General features: G+C 37.2%; 6 protein-coding genes across 7 annotated transcripts in view; 4 read left to right on the top strand and 2 right to left on the bottom strand.

Annotated features, from left to right (window-relative positions):
• The first annotated feature begins 942 nt into the window (after positions 1 to 942).
• LOC118261742 (histidine-rich glycoprotein-like) lies at positions 943 to 6,884 on the top strand. The gene is made up of 6 exons (XM_035572689.2): positions 943 to 1,025; positions 1,212 to 1,337; positions 1,419 to 1,585; positions 1,677 to 1,713; positions 6,354 to 6,479; positions 6,714 to 6,884. Exons 1-6 carry the CDS (start codon positions 1,014 to 1,016, stop codon positions 6,882 to 6,884), a joined length of 639 nt encoding a protein of 212 aa, XP_035428582.2. The 5' UTR covers positions 943 to 1,013.
• LOC126911973 (uncharacterized histidine-rich protein DDB_G0274557-like) lies at positions 2,553 to 3,451 on the top strand. The gene is made up of 4 exons (XM_050701686.1): positions 2,553 to 2,592; positions 2,706 to 2,990; positions 3,074 to 3,240; positions 3,328 to 3,451. Exons 1-4 carry the CDS (start codon positions 2,581 to 2,583, stop codon positions 3,398 to 3,400), a joined length of 537 nt encoding a protein of 178 aa, XP_050557643.1. The 5' UTR covers positions 2,553 to 2,580; the 3' UTR covers positions 3,401 to 3,451.
• Positions 6,885 to 8,764: 1,880 nt separating the features above from the next.
• Positions 8,765 to 9,848, bottom strand: LOC118261785 (adult-specific cuticular protein ACP-22-like). The gene is made up of 4 exons (XM_050701341.1): positions 9,837 to 9,848; positions 9,329 to 9,595; positions 9,076 to 9,242; positions 8,765 to 8,828 (listed from the first exon to the last, which is right to left on the bottom strand). Exons 1-4 carry the CDS (start codon positions 9,846 to 9,848, stop codon positions 8,765 to 8,767), a joined length of 510 nt encoding a protein of 169 aa, XP_050557298.1.
• Positions 9,849 to 10,521: 673 nt separating this feature from the next.
• Positions 10,522 to 12,311, top strand: LOC118262034 (histidine-rich glycoprotein-like). Its single transcript, XM_035573132.2, has 4 exons — positions 10,522 to 10,906; positions 10,994 to 11,743; positions 11,826 to 11,992; positions 12,189 to 12,311. The coding sequence occupies exons 1-4, from the start codon at positions 10,895 to 10,897 to the stop codon at positions 12,244 to 12,246; spliced, it is 987 nt and encodes a 328-aa protein (XP_035429025.2). The 5' UTR covers positions 10,522 to 10,894; the 3' UTR covers positions 12,247 to 12,311.
• A 592-nt stretch (positions 12,312 to 12,903) lies between these two features.
• On the top strand, positions 12,904 to 13,856 carry LOC118281406 (cuticle protein 7-like). The gene is made up of 3 exons (XM_035601984.2): positions 12,904 to 13,030; positions 13,120 to 13,410; positions 13,494 to 13,856. Exons 1-3 carry the CDS (start codon positions 13,019 to 13,021, stop codon positions 13,752 to 13,754), a joined length of 564 nt encoding a protein of 187 aa, XP_035457877.2. The 5' UTR covers positions 12,904 to 13,018; the 3' UTR covers positions 13,755 to 13,856.
• Positions 13,857 to 15,297: 1,441 nt separating this feature from the next.
• The window catches only part of LOC118262024 (cuticle protein 7-like), a 93,276-nt gene continuing 90,341 nt past the window's right edge, over positions 15,298 to 18,232 (bottom strand). The window contains exons 1-3 of one of the 2 annotated variants that reach the window (XM_035573122.2): positions 16,130 to 16,282; positions 15,752 to 16,042; positions 15,298 to 15,667 (exon numbers count right to left, since the gene is read on the bottom strand). In XM_035573122.2, coding sequence (XP_035429015.1) covers positions 15,407 to 15,667; positions 15,752 to 16,042; positions 16,130 to 16,141 — 564 coding nt within the window. In that variant the 5' untranslated portion in view covers positions 16,142 to 16,282 and the 3' untranslated portion in view covers positions 15,298 to 15,406. Of the gene's footprint in view, positions 15,668 to 15,751; positions 16,043 to 16,129; positions 16,283 to 18,232 lie in introns of those variants that run through there. The other variant, XM_050701685.1, reaches the window with a different exon arrangement.

The following is an 18,232-nucleotide window of genomic DNA, read 5'->3' as shown; positions in this document are numbered from 1 at the left end:
AGGAGTAGGAACGGGGTGGTTTTTAGTCAGTAGGATTCTGACCCTCCCTCTCGCCTCGCCCAAGGCGGGCGATTATTGAATGACCCTCCGACAAAATAAACCCTAATTTTAACAAACCTGCTTGATCATATAAGCTTTATATTATTTTTATTTATCTTTATATTATTACCATCAAATCTATATATTATTACAATAAAAAATGGTGATACAACTACAAGAAATGTACCTATGTTATTCCGATACTAAGATTTTATTACATAGTTCTTTACAGATCGACCCAGTGTTAAAAAGTAATCTAACCATATTATGACGTCAGCATAAAATACATTTGTCGCCACCCCTTCTCTTCTCGCGGATATCGTTAGAGTCGACTAAATGAATACATACTTTACATATTTAACAGAGACTAACCAACAGTGTTCCCTGATGAACCGAATCTTTTTGAAATGTTACCTCCAACCCACTTTCCAAGGTTGAAGATTATAAAGATCCCCCTTTCTTCTTAATACACGCATGATATGATATGAAAATTACGACAATGAGATCATTTTTTAAAAATAATTCAAATATGGTACCTACTTATGATTTCCAATACATCATCATTCCAGTGAGAATATTTCCTTAATCAAACATAATACATTATTTATTTAGTAATTATATTATACCTAGCCCTTTTAGCCCTTTCAAGAAACAAAATGCTAGTTATTTTTTTATATACATCGATTATAAAAGCTAACGAATTATGTGTTTCACAATTATTATAATATTAATTTTAGGAGTGGTGTCAGTAGATACGAATGACCTAACATCATGCAACTAAAAAGTAAATTGTGCCTTTAATAGCATTTACGAAACAATTGTTCAGTTCATTACACCCATGTCGTATGCGACGTAATTGAGAGAAATCAATACTACCTTGGCTGCGTTATTCTAAGTCATATAAAAGACGTGAGCATTAGAAGTTATGGTATCAGTTCACATCTGGACTTGTAACAAAGAATTAAAACTACAAAATGTTCTTCAAGGTAATTCTTCCATATTTCAAATCTAAAGAAATACATATAACTTCCGATTTTATCTTTTAAAAGTATTTAATTTAATATAGTAATATTGGTAGCAACAAACCTGGACTGTAATCCACCTGATAGTAATCATAGGCTAAGAGCACGTTGAATTATAAAAGGGTATTATAAAATCGTTTTTGTTTTAAGGTACTCTGCGCACTATCTGTAGCCATCGCGGTGGTCTCCGCTCACGGGCACTCATCCCAGTTCGTCCACAAATACGACGGACACCACGAGCCTGTACACCACGGACATGGTCACCATGACTACTACGTAAGTGACAATAGATACAAGTTTAATTGGCATGGTCATTGTAATAGTTTTTAATTTCTCTAACAATTTTGTCGTTAACAGACTCATCCTAAGTTCGAGTTCGGCTACAAAGTAGACGACGACCACACTGGCGACCACAAGTCGCAGCACGAGCACCGCGACGGTGACGTCGTCAAGGGCCACTACTCGCTGCACGAGCCTGACGGCTCCGTCAGGGACGTGCACTACCACGGCGACCACCACAGCGGGTGAGGAGACATTTTTGACCTGTACCTACATATTACATACTTTTGTTTTAAATGACAATCCAAAGCTTATCATATTTTCTTTCTTTCCCAGATTCCACGCAGACGTAAAGCACAGCATTCACCACATCGTGCCTCATCATCATCATTACTAAATACCAAAGAACTGAATCTGTTACAAACATTTTATAATTACTTGTTTTTCTGATGTCATAATAAAATATGTAAATTTACCTTTTCTTTTATTTGCTTAACTTATTTCATACTGTTATTTAATAATTTTGGATATACGTTCACTAAATAATGGTTTAGGATTTTTATGTACCTTTTCCATGTCGGATTTCTGTGAGACTATGGTTTCACTCCGGTCGAGCAGACCTATTTGTGCCGATGCATAGCTCTCCCACACTTGAAGTACCTACATATATCTCATCAAATATTGCTCATAATTATTTCCTAAAACGTTTTTCCTTAACAAAACATCTTTAAATGAGTGATTAGATTAATCCTGAGAGATGAGAATGAGAATCATAGATTATTTCTAAGAAAGTACAATCTCCCTTTTCTTGCTATTATTATATCAATTTATTTAAGGTCAGCGCATTCTTCGTCGTTCTTCCCCTTTCTCTAAACTGACTTATACATAATTATATATCTTCGTTTTTTTAGAAAAATCTTTCTGATTAGTCCCCACACGTCAATTTGTGCTCGCACAGATAAATACAGAAACAATTGCATAGCAACAAAAGTTAAGTAACTACTTTCTTAAAATATTTGGGGAAAGGCATTTCATTATTGTAACATTTCTGAAGGTTGCAATAAATATAGAAGTGTCAACCGAACGAGTTACGGAACGAGTTCAGCTTGTTTTAACAAAATATTCCCGACACTGTATACTAAAGTATATTATGTCCAAACATTTTGTATAAAAAGACATGATTAAGATTTCTGAAATCAGTCACAAGTGTTCTGTGAAAAAGAACATTCATATTAACACAATGTTTGTAAAGGTAAAATTAAAAAAAAAATACAACAATATATCTTTGACAAATTATATTGTGTGTGTCAAGTGTGTGTCAAAAAAGTGCATTATGTTACAATTCTAATTAGTAACTTTACGCAGGTTGTGCTAATCGCCACCGCGCTCGCTGCGGTCACCGCGCGGCCACAAGAAGGTCACGACCACCACCATGGCCACGGTCACGCTGTGTCATCACAGAGTATAGTTCTGCACCACTCTCACAAGCATGAGCCCGCACACCACGAGGAGCATCACAAGAAGGCACATGAAGAGCATCACAAAAAACACGAAGAACACCACCACAAGGAACACCACGGTCATGCTTCCTCCTCACAGAGCATCAAACAGCATCATGGGAAAGCCACTGAGAAACATGTAGAATACTATGTAAGAAGAAAACTCTTTCATTTTGTCTGCCTTTTGATTATGCCATAACAAGTCATTGACTAATGTGCACTTGTGTATTACAGTCCCACCCTAAATACGAGTTCGCGTACAAAGTGGAGGACCCTCACACCGGTGACAAGAAGTCCCAACATGAGTCCCGCGACGGTGACGTCGTGAAGGGCGTGTACAGTCTGCACGAGCCCGACGGTACTGTCAGGATCGTGGAGTACCACGCTGACAAGAAGACTGGGTAAATATCATTTATAGTAGTTCAAACTGAATATTATCATAGTTTTAGTCACTAGAAGCTTAATTACAATTATTTTTTCATTTACAGATTCAACGCCAACGTGAAACTTGAGGGTCACGCCAAACACATTGTTCCTGAACACCACCACCATCATCACTGATTCTGTGATATTATTTACTAATTCTTGTTAAAGTTGTTACGTTTTATACCTATTAAATGACTTATTAATTGTTGTATAATATGTTTGTTTGGTTTATTCTTCCTGATCATTTTATTTAATACATTCCTTTTGAGAAACGAACGATTATTATCACGACATAAGAAATCCTGCCGGTTTGTTGTGATGCCTACTATCGTAATATCACTATAGCATTTTCTACTTCCAATCAACTTTGCAACGTCACGCTTTTTATCCCTGAATGGATAGGCAGAGTTGCACAGTACATTACATCTACTTCCAATCATACAAACAAAATATATTCCATGTATTGTTATTACATTATTTTGCCTTATTATAGTAAAATTAACATACTTAGTAAAAAAACATGTTTTCTAACAGGTAATGAAATATACTAAAAAAAAATCTTACCCATGGATCACCATCCTACTACAACACTTTATTAAACAACTACCGTACTAAAAATAATATTGGCTGTAAATTAGTTCTGTTAGGAGATGTCCTAGAGCCACATATACATATCATCAAAACAAAGCCGTAAGAATTTTATTTCACTGCAGAAACAGTCTTGTCCGACTAATCGAGCAATGCACTTTGCAAAATATTATTGCTACTAGCTTTTGCCCGCGACTTCGTTCGCGTGGAATAGTGACTTCCGGCAAATTTTTGGTTTTAACCACATAGTTCCCGATCTCGCGGAATCTCTTCAAAAATGAGATATAGAAGATATTCCAGGGAACTCTTCAAAAATCAAGATAATGAGCTCTGCGTTTGAATTTAATAGATGTATACTCACTTAGGGCATTGAAAAAATAGTTTAAAAACGGACTTAAACTAAAGAAAGCTACGAATTACGAATTTATAACAATTAAAAAAGAAATTGTATTACAACCTATCCTCTATGCTATAATAACCAAGCTTAAACTAAATAATTTAAAAGAAACGACTTAAATCTAATCTATCTAATTAATTAATAAATTAGACTTACAATGGAGAATGCTCAAAAAAACCCAGGCTCGGCGCCGAAATGCTATATAGGTACCATCATCAAAACGATGGCTAAATGTTGGAAATTGATATTTATTTTTTAGCATGGATTAATTTTTATCATTGTTTTGATTTATGAAACTTAGTAATATCTCTATTTTATTGAGTTAATACGCTTCGTATACGCCGTGAGCATCAATCACAGATCACCCCCTCATCAATACAGCGTGATATAAGACGTTTTATATAGTAGAGGTAGTGGGAGAAATGCAATTGGCGAATATTATTGTTAATGCATACATGGGAAAAGGACGCTCGGTTGTTGTGCCCATGTGATGTCCATCATATACTACCTTGGGTGGGCAAGGCACCAAGATGGTTTTGCAAATCTCGCACTTTCACTACAAAATGTAATATTAGATGTAGAAAATGATTGAACTTTGAATAATCTAATACATGATGTTTTGAAAATGTATACATTTGTTTTCATACTTTCTACTCGTAATATCCTTTAAATATCATCATCATACCAGCCGAAAGACGTCCACTGTTGATCGATTTAAATATAGTCCCTGACAAAAGCAAATAGCAATTTCCTACATTTAGCCATCGTTTTCGACGATGGTAACTATACGGGATTTTATTACTCATTTATACTGATAAACTGAGATACAAATCGTTTGCGCCGGGCCTGGGTATTTTCCCCATACTTCGTTGAGCATTCTCCTTTATTAAAAAAACTAACTACAGTAACTACTAATAATCGATATTAAACTAAACCTACGTTAAATAATTTAACCAGAATAATAGGAAAACCCAACAAATAAACTTATTATTTGACTAATACAACGAAACCAATTTATTTATTTAGAATATACGAAACAGCATTTTATTTTTAGATTTTTGAAATAAAAACTATCCTATGTCCTTTCTAATTTAAATTAAATTTCAATTTTAAATTTCAACCAAATCCGTCAAATAGTTGCGGAGATTAATGGTATAAGCATAGAATAGTGTTCGACGTGATTCTTTAATTTGACATAACTTTTTTATTTATGAACCGATTGACATGAAACAAACACTAAATGTAAATTTAAGCATCCCACAATATATTCGTGAAAACCGCATCCAACTCGGATCAGCCGTTTCTGAGATTAGCGCGCACAGACGAACAGACAAACAGACAAACAGACAAACAGACAAACAGACAAAAAAAAAGTTAATTACATTTTTGGGTTCGACATCGACATAACAATAACCCCTGCTATTTTTTTTATTTTTATTTTCAATGTACAGACAGCACTTTTCTACGATTTTATTATATGTATAGATTGTAGTGTTCCAAACAAAAGTAACGAGGTTTCCAGTTACATAAAAACAAAAGTTACAAATGATCTAACATCATACAACTTAAAAGAAAATTACGTTTTTAATAGTTTTTACGAAACAATTGTCATGTTCATTACATTCGCGCCATATACGACATAATACACAGAAATCAATAGGCACTGTACTTTGGCTGCGTTCTTCCTAAGTTGTATAAAAGACGTGAGCATTAGCAGCTATGGTATCAGTTTCCTCTTGGTCTTAGCATCAAAGTGTTAAGAAAGCTTCAACATGTTTTTCAAGGTATTTAAAAACTAGTTAGGTTTATTTTCTAACTATGTAACCAAGAATTGTATTGTGAATCTGATTGAAAAAGAGTAACCTATGGAGTTTCTTGCTCGTGCTTCTCCATAGGAATCTACACTTTGAAACGTGTAAATAGCTCCACTAGAGGACTGACCGACAATCAGATGTTATTAACATGAACGTAAAATGATTTGCTTTGACGTTGAAATGTCCCTTCCTGGTTTATATGAAATAAATAATTGTCTTTAACAATTTCGGTTAAATCCCCATTGTATGTGTGTATTTAACATGTATTTAACATACCATTTGTTTTTAGGTACTTTGCGTATTATCCGTAGCTGTCGCAATGGTGTCTACTCATGGAACATCATCTCAATATGTCCATAAACACGATGGACATCATGAGCCTGTATCCCATGGACATGGCCACCATGACTACTACGTAAGTGACAATGGATACTAGTCTCTTGTATTATCATTGTAATAGTTCTAGACTCAATTTCCTACTAAAGTTACGATCAGTCATAGAGAAGTGTGGACAAAAGGCAGTGACACAAGTTATCTGCCAAATGCAAGGATTCTTTTCCCTAGAAAGAGCGATCTTTGTTCAGTAATAAATGTCTTGCAGCTGGTTTTGAGGATGATTAGTAGTTTTCCAATTTATCTTCCTCAACAGACTCATCCTAAGTTCGAGTTCAAGTACAAGGTAGACGACGACCACACAGGCGACCACAAGTCGCAGCACGAGCACCGCGACGGTGACGTCGTCAAGGGCCACTACTCGCTGCACGAGCCTGACGGCTCCGTCAGGGACGTGCACTACCACGGCGACCACCACAGCGGGTAAGTTGTATTTACACACACACACACACACAACGTCACGCCTTTTATCCCCGAAGGGGTAGGCAGAAGTGCACATTAAGGCACGTAGTACCACTATTGTATAGTAACACTACGTGCACCCACATTTCACCATTTGTGTTATAAGTCCCATGTAATAGGAGGTGAGCCTATTGCCATATACCGGGCACAATTCCAGATTCCGTGCTACTACTGAGAAGTTTTTCGAAAAACCGAAAATAGCCCAGCAATACTTGGGCAGTTGTATTTACACTCAAACAATTATTATCTGATTTGTTTTATATGGATTCTCTTAATATATTTTATCTTTCCCTTAGCTTCCACGCTGACGTGAAGCACAGCACTCACCACATCGAGCCCCATCACCACCACTAAAAAGTCATCATGGTTCATTATCTAAAGAACTGATTCTGTTACAAGCCTGTTACGTTTTATTGATTTTTGTTTATATACTTTTATAATAAAACAAGCATAACCATTATTAATCGTTTTCCTTAAATTCCTATTCTATTAAATAACACATAAACTTTGATATAAGTACACATTCCTATCTACTCATTCGTTTAAGGATATACCACTAACGCATATTGTATTATCCTCACCAACTGAATAAAGTACGAAAAAAATTTATGTTTTATTGATCCGGAGTAGTTTGTATTTCATATGGGATTAAAGCAATTTATTGGAGTAGTATTCAACGGTGTTAACATCATTTAACTGCAAACACCATGCTGACACAATAAAAACGCATTCATTAATTGTTTGACAGAAGAAGACGGCTACAGACAAAAAATAACACATTAAAATCGATGTTAAAATGCATTAACAATATCTTACGTAATAAAACTTTCAATGGCACGCTGACTTTTAACTTTTTATGATCCATGAACCTACAAGGCATGTTGTGAATTTTCATTCACTAACTTGTATCTGAGATGGACACGACAGGCGCGTTGTTACATTAATAAAAAGATTTATAAAATTAAATCAAGATTTTTATTTACACATTATACACATTCGATTTATTAAAACCAAAAATAAATTAAAAATGTAACAATATCACAAATCAACAAGTCCTTTAGTATACATAACCACAACAGTTTAACAACGAAACAGACAAAAAAACAATTAAATAATATAAAATGTTATCTAGACATCTATCGGGTGTCCCAACAAGAACGCAAGATTTAAATTTGGCAGCATTCGAAGTATCATTGTTTGACATTTGAACACGTGTTATTTTTTGTTAGTATAAGGTACGAGGTTAGTAAAAATGGAGCGCTACACGATTAAAAATGAGCAGGTCAAGCGAAAACAGTCAATCATGGTGTTCGGTAGCGTAAAATGATAACCAGTCTTTTCGTACCTCGAATTAAAGAAATGGATTTGGAAGGCATGTGGTTTCCACAAGATTGCGCCACATGTCATACAACCAGAGAAACAATTTAATTGCTGCATCAGTCATGTCCCGGTCGTGTTATTTCACGTTTTGGAGACCAGAATTGGCCGCCTAGATCATGTGATTTATCACCATTCGTTTTTTCTTTGGGGTGTCTTAAAGTCGATGGTTTATGCGAATAAGCCGACGACGACTCAAGCCTTAAAAAGGAAATTGGACGCTGTATTAATGAAATACCGCAGCATTTATGCAAAACAGTCATTGAAAATTTCATTGAAAGATCGCGTATGTTTCAGCAAACCAGCGGCAGCCATCTGCCCGATGTATTGTTCCATAGATAACCTCATACTCTCTACTTTACGATATCATAAAGCATTCACGATTTTTTAAAAATTATCTGCGTTTTATTTAAAATTTAAATCTTGCGTTCTTGTTGGGACACCCCTTATAATTAAGTAGAAGTTAATTCAATGATGATGTTTAGAAACAACGTGCTCGGCGTGACCCTCGTGTCTCACATTGGCATGGAATCTGCAAAATTATGCAAATTAATAACATTCAATGTAAAAGAAACAATACTAGCATTTGTTGAGTGTTATCGATTTACTTTATAATATTTAAAAATACTTTACTTATTAATGATAAATCAACATAAGCATATTATATTGATTTTGTAAGTGAATGACAGTTTATTGGGTCGCCATTATTTAATGATATCATGCATTTACATTGCAGAATTTTAAAATAGTTTATAGTTGTTATAATACTCAGTACTCACCCAGTCTTCTTGTCAGCGTGGTACTCCACGATCCTGACAGTACCGTCGGGCTCGTGCAGACTGTACACGCCCTTCACGACGTCACCGTCGCGGGACTCATGTTGGGACTTCTTGTCACCGGTGTGAGGGTCCTCCACTTTGTACGCGAACTCGTACTTAGGGTGAGACTGGAATATACAAGAATACATTAGATGACTTAATTTTTCATGTAATCACCAAAAGGTAGGTTAAACTGAAAAAACTCTTTTCTTACATAGTATTCGACGTGTTTTTCAGTAGCTTTTCCGTGGTGTTGCTTGATGCTCTGTGAGGAGGAGGCGTGACCGTGGTGTTCCTCATGATGGTATTCCTCATGGTTCTCATTGTGTTTCTCCTGGTTCTTCTCATGGTGTGAAGACTCGTATTTTTGCTCGTGAGATTTATGAAGTACGATGCTTTGTGATGAAATAGCATGACCATGTTTGTGACCTTCTTGTGGTCTTGCACTGACGACAGCCAGAGCGGCCGTTAAACAGATAACCTGCACAGGAATTCAACAATTATTAAATAGGTATCAATCACTAAGCCCGATACTCCATTCTTTTAGTAAATTGGTGTGATAAGAAAGAAATAGAAGGTGAAGTTTAAACCGTTCAAGTAATAGACACAGGCACTTTATAATTAGAAATCTTGTGTTCACTCTTGAAAGGATCTTAATTTTGGGTTGAAAAATAGACTAATTTGGACAAACAAAAACAATAAACTGTATAACGAAAATATACCTTAAAAATCATTTTAAAGTAAATTAAAGTACTTTACTTAATGATATTATGTCAATGAGTGTTTAATTCGGAACTGGTTACACCTTATATATGAAGGAACTTGGTACATTTTTCGCAAGGTTTTGAACTTGATTCCAAGAAAATACATACACATACCATAGCTATACAACCCATACAACATACATGTAGAATTTAACCAATTTTGGTGAAAGCTCATTCACGAGTAATTTTAATTAACCATGAGAATAATGACCAATAATCAATCCAAGTACATGGCGTCTGCGCTTGAACTTTTTGAGTATTGGAATATATCAAAGATAGAACATCTTTATAAGCCTTTAGAAGTAATGAAGATGATTAATAGACAAATACTTCCTAAACACTCTTTAAAAGGAGGAGACTCTATGTTACAGTCGTGTCATGAGTTCACATGTGTGCATTCATTATGCATAGTACGCTTAAAGATACCATTAAGTAATACGTTTATAATGTAATAATTTCTAACTTTCTGATTGACATTTGAGTAACCTTATAGACAAAAGTTAAAATTTTAATTTAGAAAGAAATTTTCTAATTTTTATGTTGTAATATGTATCTATTACTTTAATTAGTAACTATTTATGTAAGAAGCATTTTCCAGTCAATTATCCTCAATGCATTCAACACTAAACAAGCAAAGTTCATTAATATTCATAGCCGTGACTCAAAGCGCCTGACGTATATTGAATAATCGCGCTGACATTGTACACACTGACCGAAAATTAAAAACCGGTTGCTTACGCGGTCAACCACGAACCAAGATAATTTATTAAATAACACCGTCTGACGACCTACGTGACATGCAAGTCTTGGGTTTCCAAAAATATCTCCAAGACGAAAGTCACTGCCCTTCATAAGCCTAAATGACATATTCCGGAGCAAAAGTAGTGAAAACCGGATTCGCAAAGCCTTTGAAACGATCTGGTTACACATTAAACAGTATAAAATGAACAATCAATTTTACTTCAGCATCAATCAACCACAGGACTTCAGAGACAATTGGAATTATTAACTCAAAAATGTTTATAAAAGTAAGATATCTGTCTTTATTATTCGAAAAATCAAATGAAGTCACTTTACGTTTAAAAACTATAACAATTATTTTCTTTTATTCACAGATTATTGCTCTTATCGCCTTTCTAGGCGCCTGCCAAGCAGCAGAACATGCTTACTCGTCCCAAAGCATCATCCTCCACCATGATGACCACCACGACAATCACCATGATGATCACCATGATTATCACCACGACTACCACCACCAAGGACATGACGAACACCATGGTCTAGGCCATTACCATGACAACGACGACCACAAAGAACATCACGGTCACGAGTTGCACCACGAACATGAGATTCATCACGAACATGAAGTGCACCACGGCCACCACGAGCACAAAGTAGAACACAAGGTTGAACATAAAGTGGAGCCTAAGAAAGAACACAAAGTCGAACACAAAAATGAGCAGAAAGTTGAGCACAAAGTCGAGCCTAAGAAAGAGCACAAAGTTGAGCATTCGGTAGAACACAAAGTAGAACACGTAGTTGAGCATAAGATCGAACACAAAGTCGAGCCCAGAAAGGAACACAAAGTTGAGTCCAAGAAAGAACAGAAACCAGAACTCAAGAAGGCCGAGCCTAAGATTGTGGAGCATAAACCAGCTAGAATCATCCCAGTAGTTGAGAAACATGTGGAAGCCCACGTCGAAATAGTCCCTGTCGCAGCTGCCTCGAAAATTGTTCCCGTAGCGCATTACGTGCAGAGCGCCCACAAGGAATCTCATGACGAACACAAGCACGCTATCTCTTCGCAACACATTTCCCGTCACGACGTGCCCGCTCATCCCCCCAAGGACTTTGACGACCAATCTGTACGTAGAAATTCTTTATAAAATATGTAACAGTAACTTGAATTAATAAATTATTTATGATGGATGGTATGTATTTTTCCAGGGTCCTGCTAAGTACGAGTTCCAATACCAGGTAAAGGACCCTCACACCGGTGACCACAAGTACCAGCACGAGCACCGTGATGGACACAAAGTGAAGGGAGTGTACAGCCTGCACGAAGCTGATGGCTCCATCCGTACCGTGGAGTATGCTGCTGACAAACACGCTGGGTAAGTCAATGATAATGATGTATTTAAAAATACTTTTAATTAAGACGACTATGTATCTGAACTCAGACTAGAAAATGATTTGCTATTGTATTACACGTTAATATGTGTAATTATAATTAAAAATGACTATAAGAAAACCATTTTAAAAAAATAGAAAATTGTTGATAATAATATTAAATTATTTATGTGATTGCAGATTCTCCGCCGCTGTCAAACAAACTACGAAGCACATTGAACATGGGCATCATCATTAATTTCCTTTAAACAATGTTACTCTCAGTCCTGTTTCTTATTTTGTTAAGGGATCGTTGTAAACACATAATAATTTAAAGAAATAAATATTTATTGTCAATCATCATGAAATGTTACTTCTTTTGCATCCACTGAAATCCTAATGTACGAGTAATAATAATAGTTTTATACAACTTCTAGCCAAAGTTGTATAAGTTTATGCTTTTAATTTCTAAAAAAAAAATACGCAATATAAAAATCAGTCCACTCAATACACCTGCACAACAGGTGTTGGTATCGCGTCATCTGACCAACATAGGTAGTAGGCATACATCGAAGGAACAAACGACACAATGCTTAAAAAAGTTAAAATTTCTGCTGGCCCTGAGTGTTCTATATTGCATACATTGCAATGTAAGTTACTAGGTAATCCAATAGATTTATTTATAATCATTGTAAACTAAAACACTTTCAAACAGTAGAATCTAATTTTCACACCTTTTCATTCCCGAAGGGGTAGGTAGAATCGCAAGTATTGAAAATTATAATTTGAAATTCTTATATAATCAAGCTGCCTATAGTACAAACAAAAGACAATGAAATGCAACCAAAATTCAAACTATTGTTTAAAAGATTATCTTCAATTGTTTCAATTAGTCATACACGTTGAACGTTGAGCTTTAAACTTTTAGAACAGCTTTGGCCAGTTGACCTTGTCACACCCAATGTTCTACTGGTATATAAGCGGCTCTTAACTCATACAGTGCATCAGTTGTGTACACCTCACATATCAATATGTTCTCCAAAGTAAGTGTTCAACGCGAATATCCTAAAAGAAAAGTGCAAACCATTTTCCTGGAAGTGATGTGACTCATATCATATGTTTTTGTGCACAGATCGTTGCCCTGAGCGCAGTGTTGGCGGTGTCCGCAGCTGGTCTGCTGCCCGCGGCACACTACTCCCCAGCTGGAGCTGTCTCCTCCCAGAGCATCGTACGCCACGATGAGGCTCAACCTGCTGGTCGCGTAGCTCATCTTGCTGCTCCAGTCCAGTACGCCGCTGCCCCCGTCCAATACGCCGCCTCCCCCGTCCACTACGCCGCCGCTCCCGTCCACTACGCTGCTCCCGTCGCCAAAGTGATCGCTCCCGCCCAGAAAGTCCTGGTCTCCGCCCAGGCTGAGGAATACGTAAGTGGAATGTTCTGTTATTGTAAAGTTCAGATAATTTTACTTAATTGGTCAAACTCTAAATGATATTGTGTTTGCTCCAGGCTCACCCCAAATACGACTTCTCTTACTCCGTGGCTGACGGACACACCGGCGACAACAAGTCCCAGCAGGAGTCCCGCGACGGTGACGCTGTGCACGGCGAGTACTCGCTGGTGGAGGCTGACGGCTCCGTGCGCCGCGTGCAGTACACCGCCGACGACCACAACGGCTTCAACGCGGTGGTCTCCAACTCCGCCCCCGCTCACGCCCCAGTCGCGCACGCCGTGCACGCCGCCCCCGTCCTCCTCGCTCACCACCACTAAATTTATCTCTAGTTTTAGTGTAACGATGACCGAGAGTTCTTTTTGAACGCGTGTTGTAAATAGTGTATAATATTTATTTAAAATATAAGACATGCAACTATATTTCATGATTTTTAATTCATTTATCGTACCTAAATTAACATGCAATAGTATAACAATCTATAGGCATGTAGTAATAATGTTGACAAGGATAAGCATCCTTAGCACTGATAAAGCAGCTTAAACTTATAAATTATACCGTACCTCAGCTTTTCACCAGCATGTTATTTCATATATAGTACCTCACATTTCATCTCTCTTTCTAATTTTTGGTTGTCATAATTCATGTCGTGTTTAAATTCAGCAACCGTTATGTGACATTGTTTTTGTCACAAAAACTGGGTTTTCATCCGTTCTACATATTCCAAAATTAAGGAACCGGCACATCTTCCCTACTACTTATACCATCCCCTACCAATGCTGTTTAAACTAAGTATGATGAGATAATTTTCCGTTTCTACTATCAATCTCAATAGACACTGAATTTCAAATTATGATGAAATTGAATGGTTTGTAAACCATCGTGACTATCGGATGGATGAAAGCAGATTTACGAAAGCGAAAGGGGCATGTAAGATTCATAGCAATCTGCGTGGGTAGGAAGAGACTATGGACCATGGGATACAGGCGTGAGGTTATGTATGTATGTAATTTAGTAGACTGCGTGGTTGGTAGGCGTGAAGTACATCCAGCCACTGAGCCGGCTGGATGTACTTCAGTTCTTCTGCCAACAGCTTTAGTTTTCGCACGAAGCATTCTTTTGTCTGATCAACAAAATATGTTTTTTCAGATTTTGTGGTGATTCGTTGTACAAATTGCTTACCGTGGGAACGTTTCTAAAGTCTTCTAAAGTCTGCATCCCATTGGTTAGGTACAGGCAGGACGCTAAATAGCATTCAGATAGAGCTTTTTGCTCTCTAATTAGTTGATTGATCCATTGGCTTAAGTCTGGTAAGCGGTTGACTGCTATTACTCGATACAATTATTCTGGTATTTTCGTCGTCGTAGTGAATTTTTTTCACAAAATCGTTTCTGTTATCGTTTCTGATTCTTATTGCATTTCCTCTTGTAATTTATTTACATCTGAATAACAAGTTACAAGGATCCAAACATTGGAATTATGTTGTGACAATACGTTTATAACAAGATACTCATTTGACTGGCCAAATTGAAGTAGAGGGCATTTTATTTATATTTTTTTTAGTATTACAGTTATCAGGAATATCATATTTTGTTTGAGTTGTATTGATTTTATTATAATATCATATTTGTATGATTTGTAGATACAAGGTCTCCTATCATTTACTGATGTTACTTTAGGCAAACTTCAGGATTATACTGTATATGTATATATTGTATATACTGTATATGTATATATTGTATATACATATACAGTATATATTATTATATTGTATATGTAGTGTGCGTATATTTTTCAGCACTTATGACACATTTATCAGGAGGTCAGATAGCCTTATAGTATTTCTCAAAATAAAAAATGTAATTTTCTAATACACTCTTCTTTATTTTACATAAATAAATTAACACTATTTACAAAAAGACACTCGGCACAATCGCTCAGGTTTCCTTTCGATAGGACTAGAGAGGTATATTTAATGATGGTGAGCGAGGAGGACGGGGGCGGCGTGCACGGCGTGCGCGACTGGGGCGTGAGCGGGGGCGGAGTTGGAGACCACCGCGTTGAAGCCGTTGTGGTCGTCGGCGGTGTACTGCACGCGGCGCACGGAGCCGTCAGCCTCCACCAGCGAGTACTCGCCGTGCACAGCGTCACCGTCGCGGGACTCCTGCTGGGACTTGTTGTCGCCGGTGTGTCCGTCAGCCACGGAGTAAGAGAAGTCGTATTTGGGGTGAGCCTGGAGCATACACAATATCATTTAGAATTTGATTGATTCTGCAAAATGAGTCTGAACTTTACAATAACAGAACATTCCACTTACGTATTCCTCAGCCTGGGCGGAGACAAGGACTTTCTGGGCGGGAGCGATCACTTTGGCGACGGGAGCAGCGTAGTGGACGGGAGCGGCGGCGTAGTGGACGGGGGAGGCGGCGTATTGGACGGGAGCAGCGGCGTACTGGACTGGAGCAGCAAGGTGAGCTACGCGACCAGCAGGTTGAGCCTCATCGTGGCGTACGATGCTCTGGGAGGAGACAGCTCCAGCTGGGGAGTAGTGTGCCGCGGGCAGCAGACCAGCTGCGGACACCGCCAACACTGCGCTCAGGGCAACGATCTATAACACACAACATTATTATTTTTACACCATCTACTTTAAAAATGCTGCATTGTTCACTTAACGAAAAACATTTTTTTAACTCACTTTAGAGAACATGTTGTTATGATTATCTCAGACACAACTGATGCACACGATATGTTAAGATCGGCTTATATATGTTGTGCTCAATATTTTGGGCGTGACAAGGTCGACGGGTCACGATGTGACTTCATAGATCAGTTGGAAGCTTTCGCAGTGCCTATAAAAACTTGTTAGGTATATATTAATAAATATAAAACATTAACCGTAGGAAATAATTTAGTAATTCGTTGCATAATTTCTTCTAGACTAGTTGTTGTGGTGATCTATTATGACAGGTATTGCTGGTTCACATTACGCCACTAAGGCTTGAATAAAATTAGCAAATACATATTAAATCCTGTCTACGTTGTCGGTGTTCACTGGGTAGTGTAACTTCCCCTATACTTGTAACTTTGAAACCCGAAGTATCCATATCTATTACATGAACATTGACAAAAATAGCGTGTCAACTAATGAAATATGAGTTTGCCTTTAATTTGAAAGACTAGAAACTTACAATAAATGTCAAAATATCATCCTAATCGCACATGACATAGCGTAGCACAAAAACCTTGTACATACAAAAAACTAACTAGCCCCAACTATTTACGTCTCTTTACTATGTTGTTATTATAATATTACAAATTATAAATAGATCACTCGCCGTGACCTCAAGATGCGGTCTTCGAACTCATTATGTAAGGAAGATGATTCACTCATTCACAAGTTTGCGGTTTTATGTTTTGAAGATGCGGTTTCATATTACGACACGCTGTCTGCCAGTCGCGTTGTTGTTATTATTAAGTGTTTTATGAGATCGATGAACTTGTAAATGATATAAATATGCATGCTTTATAAAATTAATATTTGTATTCACTGCTTTGATGGCAGTTTGTAATCACATTTTTTGATCTCTCTCGAGTTTCGGGTGTATCGGGTTGGATTTTCTTGACTGCACGATTGGCACGGTGGCAGGACAACCGGCTACTGCACACGTCTAACGGGTTCGATTCCTGCACGGAGCAAGTCTTTGTGTGATCCACAAATTGTTGTTTCAGGTTTGGGTGTCATGTGTATGTAAACTTATACATGTTTGTAAATGCACCCACGATACAGGGAAAAATCTTAGTGTGGGGCAACGCTATATTAAAAAAGTCGTCTACAGCAAAACATTATACCAGGCTTTTTTGAAATCGCAATTCTTAGTAGTTGCACTGATCTTAAAATAATGACTAATGACATGTGTAAATACAACTAGAATTTCTGGACATTCATTAGGAGTGGGTAAGTTTGTACATCATACTTTTCCAATGACTCTCAGTTAATTTTAGACCTTTCTGAAGCCGGCACGTTATATCTTCTACTGAACCAGTTTTAACCCTGAGTTGTTGACAGCATGATTCAACAGGGGTGGTATTTGTAGTCAAGCTTAGGCAATTTTCCGGGTGGCCCGGAAGTTTAAGACGCCCGCTTCTCATGCACGACGGTATGGGTTCAAAACCTATCAACGGCAAGTACCAATGTGACATTTTCCGAGTTATATGTACTATCTAAGAATATTTAAACACTGCTAACAAATGGTGAAGGAAAACATCGTAAGGATACCTGAGCCTTTAATTTCTAATTATAAGTGTAAAATCACCAACCCGTATTGAGCAAGCGTAGTGATTATTGCTCAAACCTTCTCCATGCGAGAAGAGGCCTTTCGTAAGCAGTGGCCATTTATAGGCTGTTGACGCGTGATGTGATGTTAGGCAATTTTCAGAATGAAGTAAAAGATTGAGTTGTGTTTTCCATTTCAAAAAGATTTAAAGAAAAGTGATCGTATTTTGACCAGAGAATACTTGATCCTTGTATCCATAACAAAAAGTTCAGCATAATTTTTTTAACATGTACAACAAAATAATACCGTCATCTCATTTCTTAAGAGCGTAGATTTCATTTACCTACATGTATTGTATATAAGTTAATCGATTGTAGTGCAATTTTGCCTTTTTCTTTCTTATTTGTTGGAAGGGCCGAACAATCTCAAGCTCGTTCAGTAATGCTTCGTTGCAAAAAAGAGTATTACTAAAAGTTATCGGGATTATCAATGTATTTTTCACTGTTCTTGGTTTATTTTACTTT

The sequence above is a fragment of the Spodoptera frugiperda genome, chromosome 20, assembly GCF_023101765.2.
Source record: "Spodoptera frugiperda isolate SF20-4 chromosome 20, AGI-APGP_CSIRO_Sfru_2.0, whole genome shotgun sequence".
In the NCBI taxonomy this organism is placed as follows: domain Eukaryota; kingdom Metazoa; phylum Arthropoda; class Insecta; order Lepidoptera; family Noctuidae; genus Spodoptera; species Spodoptera frugiperda.
This window is presented reverse-complemented; position numbering and strand designations above follow the sequence as displayed.

Bases quoted from the DNA above. Each gene is read 5' to 3' on its own strand.
- LOC126911973 (XM_050701686.1), top strand. The intron at 2,991-3,073 runs GTAAGAAGAAAA...TGTGTATTACAG, and splicing joins AGAAACATGTAGAATACTAT to TCCCACCCTAAATACGAGTT. The intron at 3,241-3,327 runs GTAAATATCATT...TTTCATTTACAG, and splicing joins CACGCTGACAAGAAGACTGG to ATTCAACGCCAACGTGAAAC.
- LOC118261742 (XM_035572689.2), top strand. The intron at 1,714-6,353 runs GTGCCTCATCAT...ATTTGTTTTTAG, and splicing joins AGCACAGCATTCACCACATC to GTACTTTGCGTATTATCCGT. The intron at 6,480-6,713 runs GTAAGTGACAAT...CTTCCTCAACAG, and splicing joins ATGGCCACCATGACTACTAC to ACTCATCCTAAGTTCGAGTT.
- LOC118261785 (XM_050701341.1), bottom strand. The intron at 9,243-9,328 runs GTAAGAAAAGAG...TGTATATTCCAG, and splicing joins AAAAACACGTCGAATACTAT to TCTCACCCTAAGTACGAGTT. The intron at 8,829-9,075 runs GTGAGTACTGAG...ATAATTTTGCAG, and splicing joins CACGCTGACAAGAAGACTGG to ATTCCATGCCAATGTGAGAC.
- LOC118281406 (XM_035601984.2), top strand. The intron at 13,411-13,493 runs GTAAGTGGAATG...TGTTTGCTCCAG, and splicing joins CCGCCCAGGCTGAGGAATAC to GCTCACCCCAAATACGACTT.
- LOC118262034 (XM_035573132.2), top strand. The intron at 11,744-11,825 runs GTACGTAGAAAT...GTATTTTTCCAG, and splicing joins AGGACTTTGACGACCAATCT to GGTCCTGCTAAGTACGAGTT. The intron at 11,993-12,188 runs GTAAGTCAATGA...ATGTGATTGCAG, and splicing joins GCTGCTGACAAACACGCTGG to ATTCTCCGCCGCTGTCAAAC.